The sequence below is a fragment of the Sinocyclocheilus anshuiensis genome, unplaced genomic scaffold (genome assembly GCF_001515605.1).
Source record: "Sinocyclocheilus anshuiensis isolate Anshui unplaced genomic scaffold, SAMN03320099.WGS_v1.1 scaffold47, whole genome shotgun sequence".
Lineage (NCBI taxonomy): Eukaryota > Metazoa > Chordata > Actinopteri > Cypriniformes > Cyprinidae > Sinocyclocheilus > Sinocyclocheilus anshuiensis.
Window position 1 is genome coordinate 1,264,344 of NW_015551047.1, and position 14,315 is coordinate 1,278,658.

The following is a 14,315-nucleotide window of genomic DNA, read 5'->3' on the forward strand; positions in this document are numbered from 1 at the left end:
AAAAAAATCAAAATATTGAGAAAATCACCTTTAAAGTTGTCCAAATGAAGTTTGAAGTTCTTCATATTACTCATCAAAAATTAAGTTTTGATATATTTACGGTAGGAAATTTACAAAAATATAAAATATCTCCGGTCTGTATTCAGCCATAGCGTGAGTGCATTACCAGCCACAATCTTTTGTCAATGAACGATTAATATAAAATAATATTTATACATTTTATTGCTGTAATATAACAAATTAACTATACCGCAGTAATATAATTATTTAATGAAGAGTTCCATAAAGTTTAAACATCCGTGAGGGTGGTTTGTTCCGCTATTGATGTGTCCCGTTTTGTGAGGCTTCTCAAAAGTTTTGAGTTCTTTTAAATTGTAATAAAAATTTCACAATATTACTGTATTTTTGACCAAACAAAAAGATGTATTTCAAAAAGTTTTACCGATGCCAAACTTTTCAGTGGTAGTGCAACAAAACAACTATCCCAGAACCTTTAGAAATACAGAAGAAAATGAATAAAAACACTGTTTTGGCAAGTGACAGCAGATACGCTGCACATAAGCACTGAAAGCATGTGATGGCATCTCGAGCGATGGATGAGGTGATCAGTTGTGAAATTCAGCCTAAATCACAAACCCTAGAGCAAGAGCCACTAATGCTGGACTGATCTAATAGAGAAGCATGTACAGAGTCTGCCAGATGTTCACGCTCACAGAAAAATGAACACAGACTTCTGACCAGCAGCACAAAAGTTGGTTAACTCTGCAGCTTAAAGCTAGAATAAACTTTAAGTATGTAAGATCACATCAACAGAAAGTAGCAGCTTAAAAAAAGTGGTCAAATTGGTTGTAAATAGTAAGGCTGAGTAATTGATTTGAAACAAAAGTTCACTCTTCAACTTGGATTTCAATGACGTCTTTACAGTCAGACCTGACTGGGCCTCATTTCCGGTCCAGTCAGAGTTCTGGTCAGGTCTGGTCATCCTCTGGTGTATATATGTATCAGATTCCAGCTGAGGCATGTCAGCCGCCTCCCTGGGGGCCATTATTCAGAGGTGTAATTGGCAGAGTGGCGCACGGAGATGCCCTTAGGAGCCAACAATTCATAACCCCCTTAAAGCCAATATCCGATACCTGAAAATACGCTGAGACAAGAGACGGGTGTGTGAGAAGAGAGAGAGAGATGGACTGCTTCATCACAGAGAGAAGTAATGGCTGTGTATTGATTGCTCTCAGCCGAGACTCCGATTTCATGTTTAAAACAACACTGATCCTCATTAGGCCGGGGAGGGAGTACAGAGAGACAAACACTTAGCTATCACTTTCAAGGACACACAAGTGCACAGAGAAAGAGGTGAAACTAGGAGGAGAGGGGAAACACAAGAAGAGAGGAGCAGATGAGGACAAGAACGGACAGGAGCTTCACTCCTTAAAGGGGTCATAATGTGAGGCATCAAATTTTCATCAATCTTTTGAGGTAAAAGAGTTCAATGTAGCATGAAAACATTCTGTAACCCTTTCGTTACTTCAAACATCCTCCACAGTGGAAAGAAAAAAAGTGTATGTTCTGACGTCAGGCACATGAATCATCTCAACATGGCCACTCACATTTAACACCTATGAGAAATTCAGAAACGGATATATATTACTGTTATAATTATTATTAACATAAAAAACATAATGGTCAGAAGACATACGTTTTTCATTCGTTTTTCTCATGTTTATGAATCATAATAATTATTATTTTTATAATGTTAACAATAATAATAATACATATATTATATATATTAGTGCTGTCAAACAATTAATCATGATTAATCGCATCCAAAATGAAAGTTTTTGTTTGCATAATATATGTGTGTACTGTGTATATTTATTATGTATATATACATACACTCACATACAGCATATATTTAGAAAATATTTACATGCATATATATTTATATTCATATAATTGATATTATATATAAATATTTGTAATATATAAACATAACATATTTTTCTTATATCCATGCATGTGTGTGTATGTACATACACATAATAAATACACACAGTACACACACATATATTATTTAAACAAAAACTTTTATTTTGGATGCGATTAATTGCAATTAATAGTTTGACAGCACTAATAAAAATATTATTATTATTATTAAATATAAGACATAAGAAATATTGTCATTTAATCATTATTATTATCAATAAAAACAATGAAATAAAACCAATTATTATTAATAAATTATTACTATTAAAATAAAAAAATATATATATATATATATATTAGTGTGACATATGTGACCCTGGACCACAAAACCAGTCATAAGGGTCAATTTTTTTAAATTGAGATTTATACATCATCGAAATGAATAAATAAGCTTTCCATTGATGTATGGTTTGTTAGGATAGGACAATGTTTGGCCGAGATAATTTGAAGATCTGGAATCTGAGGGTGCAAAAAAAAATCAAAATATTGAGAAAATCACCTTTAAAGTTGTCCAAATGAAGTTCTTAGCAATTCATATTACTCATCAAAAATTAAGTTTTGATATATTTACGGTAGGAAATTTACAAAAATATCTTCATGCAACATGATCTTTACTTAATATCCTAATGATTTTTGGCATAAAAGAAAAATGGATCATTTTGACCCATACAATGTTTTTTTGGCTATATTTATACCCCAGCGACTTAAGACTGGTTTTGTGCTCCAGGGTCACATATTATTAACTATCTATTTATAAACCAGTGTTAGTTGGTGAATTACTGAAATAGCACCTGTCAAAGTATTCCACAACAGATTACTGTCCACTGACCAGTGCTGTAACTGGTAGTACTATTGGATCTCCTTGATATGTAATTAGAATAATATAAAGTCCTTATGTTAAAACCTCTAGATAAAACAGACAAAAATTAAATATATAAGAGGGAAGAAAATGCTGGACTAAATAAATAAAAAATCTTAATCTGAATATAACCACAACACTGTTTTAAAAAGTGCAGTTCCAACGTAACAGGGTTGACATGAAAAATACAGATTATTTCATTACCCTCCAGACCCTCCGTAAACTGGTATCTTGTGAGCAAATGTGGGGGTTGGTAGCAGGTTAAGAGGTCATCTACAGACTCTTTTGCCACGTCACTCAGGACTTTGCACATCAACAGCAACAATTTGTATCCTATTTGTAATTTAGATGAAGAGAAAACACGTGGACTAGTTTTTAAATATCATTAGGGAACTTTACGATTAAGTGACATTGCATATGTGAGAAAGCAGTTCTACAGTTACTGCTGATGTGGTTTTCAAACAACAGCCCAGTTAGATTAAAGATTAAAGCTATTCCATAAACATCTAATAAAAAAATACCAAGGAACTTACTTATCCAATTTTGATTAGATTTCATGTCCTTATTAGTGGTAATCAATGTAATGCACACAAATTTTTACCAAGAGAGAGCACATACAGTGAGAAGAGGCCCAACAGTTGATGGACGCCAGAAAGCTGTTTGTTCTCAATGGAGTTGTTGTCTACACTCAAACTGTTAGTGGACACTGACATATGATTAAAACAGCGTTGCTGAAGACTAAAACAGCGCTTGTCAAAGTAGTCAATAACATATCACTGTCCACTGCCTACGGCTTTATCTCACTTGTAGCACTACTGGATCTCTTTGCAGCTTTCAGCACACAGTTGACCCCATTGACCTTAACATCCTGCTAGGAAGACTTGAAAATCACGGGTCAAGTATGAAAATTAAGGGTCAAGGATAGTGTCCATCAAAGCTGTGCCTTGGAGTTATTATTTCTATCATTATAAACACTGTTAAATTCCACTGCTACACTGATGAAACATAATTATGCACCTTCAAGACTAAAGGGGTGTAATTGTAGCTGTAAAGATCCTGGTGTTACGGTCAATTTTGGACTTTTTAAATTTACAACACCTTGGAAATTGCACAGCAACACCCTGGAACCCACATAACAAAGTGCTAACACATCTTAGAACTCCATAGGAGCTGCCTAGCAACACCCTAGGAACCAACCATAACATTCTACCAGTCACAAAACAAGGTTCTAAAACCACTTAGAACACTTTTGAAATTGCATAGCAACACCCTAGAAACCACATAACAAAGTGCTAAAACCTCTTAGAACACTTTCTAAACAGCATAGAAGCACCCTAGAAACCTTCTATAACATTCTAGCAACCATAAAACAATGTGCTAAAACACTTAGAACACTTTAGAAATTGCATAGCACCACCCTAGCAACCACCTATAACACAGTAGAAACCACATAACAAGGTGTTGAAACAACTTTAAACACTTTAGAAATCGCACAGCAACACCCTAAAAACCACATAAATTGCTTAAACCACTTAGAACAATAGAACTTGCATAGCAACACACTAGCAACAACCAATAACCATTTAGCAGCAACAGAAAATGGTCAAACCACTTAGAACAATTTAGAAATTGCATGGCAACACCTTAGAAACCACATAAATTCCTAAAACCACTTACAACACTTTAGAACTTGCATAGCAACATCCTAGCAACCACCAATAACAGTCTAGCAACCACATAAGATGGTAAAACCACATAGAACACTGCAGAACTTGCATAGCAACACCCTAACAACCCCCAATAAGAGTCTAGCAACCACAGAAGATGTTAAAACCACTTAGAACACTTTAGCTGCGTCCGAAAGCCTAGGCAGCTGACTTGCTGCCTTATGAGGCAATGACTTTGCAGGCAGCATTTTTGCACCTCATGAAACTGATTTCGGACAGGCTTCTGAAACAGCATAACGGTTTAATGATCTACAACAAAATAGAACGAGTTTTGGTGACAACTAAACAAATATTTAATTACTATAATACTAATTTCTCGCTAGAAATAACATCAAAAGTGCAAAACGTTAGTCAGAAATATATATTTACACACAAACTGACCACCAAATGCAACTTTCAGACGCCATCTTTATTTATAACTGTCACGGAATGGAACGCACAGGATTGTGGGATATCAAAGGCAGTGAAAGATACCTCTATGCTGCCTTCAAAATTCGATCAGAAGAAGGTACCTCCGGAGACAGAAGTAAAGCAGAATTTGGATTCGGACGTGCCTTGCTGCCTCCGAAGGCAGCATTTTAGAGCATTCGGACGCAGCCTTTAGAATTTGCATGGCAGCACCCTAGAAACCACATAAATTCCTAAAACCACTTAAAACACTTCAGAAATTGCATAACAACACCATAGCAACCACCAATAACAGTCTAGCAACTGCAGAAGATGCTAAAACCACTTAGAACACCTTAGAAATTGCATAGCAACACCCTAGCAACCACATACATTCCTAAAACCACATAGAACACTTCAGCACTTGCATAGCAACATCCTAGCAACCACCAATAACAGTCTAGCAACCACAAAAAATCCTAAAACCACTTAGAACACTTCAGAAATGGCATAGCAACACCCTAGCAACCACATAAATTCATAAAACCACTTAGAACACTTTAGAACTTGCATAGCAAAACCCTGGCAACTACCAGTAACAGTCTAGCAAATGTTAAAACCCCTTATACCACTTCAGAAACTGCATAGCAACACCATAGCAACCACCAACAACAGTCTAGGGACCACAGAAGATGTTAAAACCACATAGAACACTTTAGAACTTGCATAGCAACACCCTAGTAACAACCAATAACAGTCTAGCAGCCACAACAGTGTGCTAAAACCACCTGTGGCAACCACCTATGTGATAACATTTTCATGGTTGCGCACTAGTCACATTTTCTTCAGTAAATGTCGAAATCTGGTCTAGACTATGCAATTTTACTGCTAACTTGCATAGCTCTGTAATATTAGCTATAAGACTACCTGAGAGATTTCCAAACACCCTACTGCCTGCTGTGTCTCCTTCAACCACAGGATGCATGCCTCTTCCAAGCACTGTACGAACATCTGCTGATGGAAAGGCATTATGTTACAGAGGTCCACAGCTGTGGGACTGCCTCGCTCCCAATACGAAGAATCAGACACGCTGCCAACATCTTATTCAAAGTCTAGAACACAAACATTCCAGTTCAGTCAAGCATATAGCTAAGGTAACTCATGCATACATGCTACCATTTCCACCTGAGGGCATCAAGCTCAATTGGGCACCAAAGACACAGAGTTTGGAATGCCAACGTTGTTGACTTGCTGTTTACTCACGTTCAGTAAAGTCTGGTTGTAGCGTCTGGGAGGGCGGCTCTCCACCTCTCAGTCTCTTTTAGGAGAAGCATACCATCTAATTTGCCTTGCTGCATAAATACTAATGAATCTTCTCCTCTGCTTCTCCTGCATTGATGTGTGCATGTTAGGTATGCATATTTTTGCACGCTTTCATGGGATGAAGTAGGCAGAACTATCTTTATCATTTTATTTTCTCACGCTCGTTCACACACAACACACAAATACTATTTATCTTACAAGTTACAAATTACTGATTAGTATTATTATTCCTTCTTTGATCTATCTATCTATCTATCTATCTATCTATCTATATCTAGAAGATTATCTGCAAAGAAGTACAGTCCTTTGACCAGCTCTTACTTGCAATACTTATGAATAACTTTAATGTGCAAAAGACCTAACCCTGTGAGAACATTGTGTGAAGTCAGAACATTGAATTTTTAATATGCCAGGGATGGCTTTCATCTTATTCCGATTTGAATGTCCCTATAATTATGTGGTACATAATGACAGAGTCCACTTTCTTCTTTCTTCCTTTTTTTTCTTTAAAAAAGCTTTTAATCTAAGTTTTAAGCTTTGAATGTTTTGGTGTGACCCCAGTGGATCAGCGTCCTGGTATGTGCAGGATCTTGGCTGGGGACGTGCTCTCCAGAGGTATGACATCATGGGGATGCCCTGGAGCTGTTGGTTTTGCATTACTATCAAATTAAAAGTCTCACAATGGGCAACAAATTGTTTCGGTATCTGTGGGAAAACCTATTTAACACCCCACCCCCCAAAAAAATTGAGGGGAGAAAAAATACAAACACAAACACCCAAATGCAAACAATTCAGCAGATGTATGGCACAGAAATGTCTAATTGGCCCACTGCTCTCACACGATTAAGACAGTCTGACAGCAGCTGTTTGGGTAATAAACCATATTATGAATCATCACATTTACCATGGCCCAAATTAAGATGATGGAACATTATACATGGTGAAATCAGTTAATGTGTGACACATTAAATCATAGTTGCTCTGTGACTTAATCTAACAAACAACAAATGCATTTCAAAACAGAGTTATAATAGTTAACTAAAAAACAAAAAACGATTGCTGAAAACATAAAAAAATAAAAGAAAAATATAAATCATTTTCATTAAGTTCAACAATGTAGTAAAATAACTAAAACTAAATTGAAAATGAACAAAAATTATATAGACATAAAAAAAAACTAATAAAAATGTCAAAAACACAAAAAATACTAAAAACCAACTAATGAAAACAATATAAAAACAAATACAAAAATCTAAATATTAATGAAAATGATAATAGTGTCTTAATGATACTAAAATAACACGGTTTCAAACAGAGTATGACGTGCATGAACAATAATATATACATAACACATGAGAGACAGAGCACAGAAAGTTTTTTTCTTTATCTTTCTCTTTTAAGTTTGGTGTAATATGCCAAAACGTGCAATAAAGATTTTGTGAGGCAATTTAACAACAAATCCTCATTGGACTGAAATTGCGTTGGTTGTGTAAAGTAGGTAAAGTTATTGCCTTTAGTCTTAAATGCTCAAAGATTACACAGCATTAAAATGCATTTCATGAACACTAGAACGCATTGTTCCAAGCTCATTGGGGAAAAAATCTATCCAAGATGGCAGTTAATGCAAGAGAAATGTCAATTATGAACACGATTATATCATTACAGAAAAGTAATGTAATGTGGGTAGGGCGACCATATGTCCTGTTGTCCTGGCCAGGATTTCTAAATTGCCTAAAACATCTATGTTTTGCCTTTTTAGTTAATGACTGAAAAGTAGTTTGACCAATAGCATGCAGGTACTGTACATAATTGACCAATTATAGCATGCAGGACGTTGTGATCTACAGAGAAGGGTCAAAGCGATGCAAATACACTTACATATTTTATTTAATTTAACCTTTATTTAACCAGGCAAGTCAATTAAGAACAGATTCTTATTTTCATTTTACCTACATATATTGTATGAGGACTGTATGAAGCATGTCAACAAAGGAAAACAAATCCAAAACCCGGACATTTTAGGCTATTTAGAAATCCTGGTCAGGACATGTCCATGAAAAAGAGGATGTCTGGTCACCTTGATGTTGGAAGTAGACAGCAAGGCAGCTCAATAGGCTTTGGAACAGAACCTTAATGTGATAAATCAATGAAGTTTCAGGCTGCAAGAAACTTTGTGTCAATACGTGGCCTGTGATCCTCCTATTTAGTGTGTAATTAGTTGTGGGTGGATGTGTTTGAATGAAGGTCCAAAGTGAAAGAGGTGAACTAAAAGGAACAAGTTTCATTCCCAGTATCTGTCAGGACAAACAAGAAACAAAAAGGAAGAACTATGGGAGCAGAGCTGGACAATGACACCCACACATCTCTCGCTTCCCAAGCCTGTGTCAGTGTGTCTGGAAAGCCGTCGCTGGTTCCCTCGCTCAGGTCTGGAGTCTGGGCCTGACCCTGTGTGAAAGTCTGCAGCCTACATTCCATCACTGAACCGCTGGCCACCCCGCGCTGGGAATCAGACAGAGACGGAGGAAGAGAGATAGACAAACAAGCAGCGAGGCAGAGCCATGTCTCATGCTAAAGTCCTCTTCATTTATTTTTATCTGTCACTCTGCCTTGCTCTTCCCTGACCCAGATGAGCACAAGAGGATAAAAATTAATAGTGGAGTAGGATGAGCAGAATACAAAAAAGCACAAAAAATTTAAACAAAAAATAGAATAGCTTTGAAAAAAAAAAACAATAAAAGACAATAGACCAGAGCAAAGTAAATATAAGAACATAACAGAAATATAGAACAGAGCAAAAATGAATAGATCTGAAGAAACAGAGCACAACAAAACACATAGAATACAACAGAAAAAATTACAATAGAACACCAGACAGCATAGAACAGTAGAGTAAATAGATTAGAACAGAATAGAATGCAGAATAGACAAATATTACAGTCTAACAAATAGAACAGAAAAGTGCAGAGCGAAAAAACGACAGAAAACAATAGAACAAAACTGAGCAACTTACACACACACACACACACGCACACACACAACCATTCAAAAGCAGTGTTGAGAAAAGTTACTTTTAAAAGTAATGCAATTTTGTGTTACTCCCTAAAAAGCAACTAATTACATTATGTTAGTTACTTTTTATAGAAAGTAATGCGTTGTTACTTTTGCGTTACTTTTTAAATCTGGACAGGGCTTGCTTGTTTGTTTTTAATATAAAAAGTTCTATTTTTGGCAAATGTAAAAGCCCTTTCACACCAAAAGCCTCAGGCTGAAGGAAATGTAAATTCAGGTCTGTACAGTAGAACACAGAAGAAAGTTCAGATATCTTAAGCGATGAACAAACAAAAAATCTTAAGCGAAAAAAGAAGAACAAATGTTAGTTTATCTCGAGTAATTTTTGTTTATTAGTATGGTTGAATTGGATCATCGAAGGTCAGCAGCAAAGACACTGGATAATAAAATGGGATTAAATACATAAAGGATATTTGTATAATTTAACATATTTAATTATTGCAGGTTTGCGTCATATTCTGAGTTGCATTTCACTGTTTTTATTCATTTTGAGGAATAGTGAATCTGTTTTTTTGTGAGTGAGATGAATTAACACGTTAACATTTATTCTAGAACTAAAGTAACATCTTTCTCTCAACATGGGGACAGGAGAGCTTTCAATCAATAAATGGGAAAAAAGTAACTGGCGTTACTTATTTGAAAAAGTAACTAAGATATTTTCTTGTAAATTAAAAAGTAATGTGTTACTTTACTTTAAAAAAGTAATCTGATTACGTAACTCGCGTTACTTGTAATGTGTTACCCCCAACACTGATCAAATGTCTGTCTTTTTTTTCAGTAAGTGTGCACTGAAATACACTGTTATGAAAATAATTATATTTCTATAAATGCTGTTCTAACTTTCTGAAAAAAAAAAATTGTCAGCTTACACAAAACATATTACGTTTTAACATTTTTTTAACATTGCTATTAATAACAAATGTCTCTTGAACAGCAAATCAGAATATTGGAATTATTTCTGAAGGACCATGTGACACTGAAAACTGGAGTAATGGCTGCTGAATATTCAGCTTTACCATCACAGGAATAAATTACGTTTGAAAATATATTCAAAGAGAAAGTAGTTATTTTACATTACAATAATATTTCACAATATTACTGCATTTTTCATGAAATATATGTAGCCTAGGTCAGAATAAGAGAAAACAAAATCTTTCAGAAACAGCTTACCAACCCCAAACCTTTGAAAGGTAGTGTACAGTAAATACAAATAACTAGATAAGACAACAAGATAACTAATAGAATAGAATAGAATAGAATAGAATAGAATATATTCTGGCCATTTACTAAAGACATTTCCTTAGGAAAGTGCTTTTGTCTGTTTGTCTTAAGACACACACACACACACACACACACATCTGGACACAGCAGCAGGTTTCCTACACTCTCAGTCAGTCACACTTACACAGACTCAACACTGGCGTGCGTCTCCTTCCATTGTTCATCAACAAAGAACTAACCTTTCTACTATAAATGTGTTGTCCCAGATTCCCTTCATACGGCTCATCAGTCTCAGACTTCTAACATTCCCCAAAGGAAGAATTCTTACAAAAGCCTTCTCCAAACACACATACTCATGACGTTACCCGAGCGCCACCGATCTCAAATCCACAATAAATCTAACAGATAGTAATGCAAAGTTTCACCTGTGTGATGTTTGGCTCCTCAACATCAGGAATGTTTTATCAAAATGATGAGCAGGCCAACCACAAAATCAATTTTCTTCTTCAATGGGATTTTTTTAGTCTGCCAGGAATAAATCATAAATCCATTATATCTCCTCAACAAGCCTTGTGATTAGAGGAATCATTCATGTCTGTAGCACAATGGTGGTTCAGGATGAGTTACAAAGTATAGTTTAATAGTTTTTATTAGAGGTTTGTTCAAATCACTAACCCAAAGTGTGAGCAATAATAAAAGTCATGCTTGCCTTTGGAATCAACACTAATAAGCAAGCAATAAACAGGTGGATTCATGGGAGCACAGGTCAGGAACAAGAGGCAGCCAAATGAAGGTTTAGAGCTCTACTTCACTCAACAGCCTGATTATATTGAGGAGAGAATGAGAAGGAAAAAAAAAGAGAAAGGCTCTGAAAATCTGAGAACAGACACGGACGGGAAAAAGAGCCCCCTCCAGACTTCACAACATCTTCATAAATGTGGAGTTAATCAAAATATTGTTCAAAGATCTGGCAGAGAATGAGAAGAATGCTGAATCAGCACCACGAGGGCTTTCAGAAATGTAAATGTGCTCTTTGGTGTTGACAGCACAAAGCCAGAGTGTCAGCTAACGCAACAGAGGACAGAGAGAACAAGCAGAACATGCACAATATATTCAATATATAGTAATGAAAAAACTACCTCACAATGTCACGATTCAATATTCACACAGTTCAATTAAAAGTTTAAGCTTCATGATATTGATCCTAATTCAAAACATTTCTAACATTGGGGATTGTCAGATTGCATTGCAGTAAAAGCTCTTGTGAGCTCTAGTGCATCAGCAACATTAGAAAGTGTCAGGACCAAACTCCCCTTGGGAGGAACCAAGGATTCTCCTTTAAGTATTTAAAAGACTGTTATTGTGGATACCAAAAAGGTAGTATTTGTTCTTCAGAAGTGAATAAACATGGAGATTTCCACATACACACACCTCTGTAATGATGAAGAAATCATCTCCTGGTTCTCCTTGCACTACGATCTTCTCTCCATCTTCAAACTGCACAGGCTCCAGGGCATCGGCCACAGTCAACCTCTCCCACTTATCAAGGGATTCTGCAAAACACAACAGTTTCATGTTAGGGAGACAGAAACTGTCAGTCAGATTTTCCTTTTCGGTTAAGGTACATGATCAGTTACACTTCAACTTCAACCTTTGAACTCGGTCCACGGGTTGGCAATAATAATAACAATCTTATTAAGGGGTGTGCATCTTTGGGTAGAGCATGAATAGATTCAATTTACGATTTATAGGTTTTCAATTCAGGAATGATTTCTGCAGATTCAGAACAGTTCGATTCAATCCGATTCACAATGAGGTTTAACTCAGGAACAATTTTTGCGAATTTGAATAAATCCAATTCACAACGAGATCTAATTAATGATTTGATTCTGTATTTTTTAAGTGCATTCATAGGATTATGTGAATGCTTCTCCCAATGTGTCTTAAGCAAGAAAACGACAAACTACTTAAAGGGACAGTCCACCCAAAACTAAAAATTCTGTCATCTATATATTTTTTTGATACTGTGGAAGTCAATGCCTACTGTCAGCTGTTACTCACAGTCTACAATATATTTTCTTTTGTGTTAGGCAGAAGGCAGAAACTCATACAGGTTGTGGAACAAATTGAGGATGAGTAAATGATGACAGAATTTTCATTTTTGGGTGAACTAATTTTATTGCACCCAGAAACATGAACGTAAAAACATTAATACATGTAAAACAGTCTACCTGAAATATAACAAAGTGTGCAATGAGCTAATAAAATACTTTAGAGCTGAGCAAACCTAGGTAAACCTAAAATAAATAAATGCGTATATGCATATTTATTTATTTTTAAACAAAGACAAAAATATTATTTTTAATAATATTAAATATATTTATATATAATATTTCATTATTACATTTTTAATTACATGCACCAATATTGACAATAAAAATTAAGTGTTTTGTTTCAGTAGTAGTGGCCACTTTATCAATGTTGGCCAATGTTTACAAAGTTGGCCACTTTATCAATGTTTTGTGCATGAGGACGCAAATGATAGTGTGCTACATTTCCAATAATTTCTACATGCAATTAAATTATTGTTTATATATTGCATATTGAATAATACTTCCCTGAATCATGACTCATTGATTTTTAGCATTTTAAATCAATTCCAGACCGAAAAAAAAAAAAAAACCTCACAATCCAAAAATGTTTCAAAATCTGTGCATAGGCAGTATTTGTACTCAATGCATCAGGAACACAAGTGAATCGTTACACCTCTAGATACCATAAATCTGATGATACTATGCTAACATCACGGTTCAACAAAGCAGCAATTCATTGAAATAAAAGCCACAAAAGTTCTAATGAAAAGTTGTTGACTTTCCATGCATACAGAAGTAACAAGCAGCCACAGACGGATATTTTTAGAGACCATTTTAAGAAAGCTTTGCTTTTATTGAGTGCAACGAGCATCCGGTGGTCCGTGAGTGACCAGTGGGTGTGTCATTAGAGACTCAGACTAATGCTTTTATAAATAAACCGACTAATCAGAAAGACTCCAAGGCTTATCGTGAACTTCCTGCAGAATGTGAGGACTGCATCTCGACCTAGAAGAGCTTCTGTTGCTCATGGTATTCAATACCCACCACATTCCAGAAACCCTTCCCACCTTCCAGCATCCATCACACAGGCGTACCACACACGAACACGACCGCACTGAAACCCTCTGGACTTGTGCAGCGCCACTCCATCCTCCAGCTGCAAACAATAATGAACGCCTCTGCCCTTCACTGTTTGCTCGCTCTGTCATTCATCATTTCCCATCATCCCATCATCCCAGTGCAGGACAGTAGTGGGCGATCAGAGCTCATAATAGCGTTAACGTTTAAACAGTTAAAAGTGGCCGGTTGTGTGTGGCTGAGGTGTGTGTTTGTGTGTTGGGGCCGGCCTGTCTGCATGCCCCAGACTAATGGTCACTTTATCAGGCTGGCTAAGACATCCTCAGGCCCGGGCAGACGTCCACCTGCTTCAGTCGTAACATGAGCTGCAAGTGAGGGAAAAAATCAACATGCATGCTTCAACTGAGAAAAAAGTGTGTATGCGTGTGTGTCTATGTTAGCACCATACTCTTTTAGGATATTGTAACATAATATACAAAAATACATGATGAAGGCAAAAATTATTTTTATTTAATAATATTGAATATATATATTTTATATATACAGTATATATATATATATATATATATATATATA

The 14,315-nt window shown here is 35.9% G+C and overlaps 1 protein-coding gene across 3 annotated transcripts in view; it reads right to left on the minus strand.

The window, feature by feature from the left end:
* Positions 1-14,315, minus strand: part of prkar1b (protein kinase, cAMP-dependent, regulatory, type I, beta) — a 75,264-nt gene that overhangs the window by 5,356 nt on the left and 55,593 nt on the right. For all 3 annotated transcript variants that reach the window (XM_016451638.1, XM_016451639.1, XM_016451636.1), the window contains exon 9: positions 12,001-12,122. In XM_016451638.1, the coding sequence (XP_016307124.1) occupies positions 12,001-12,122 (122 nt within the window). The remainder of the gene's footprint in view (positions 1-12,000; positions 12,123-14,315) is intronic.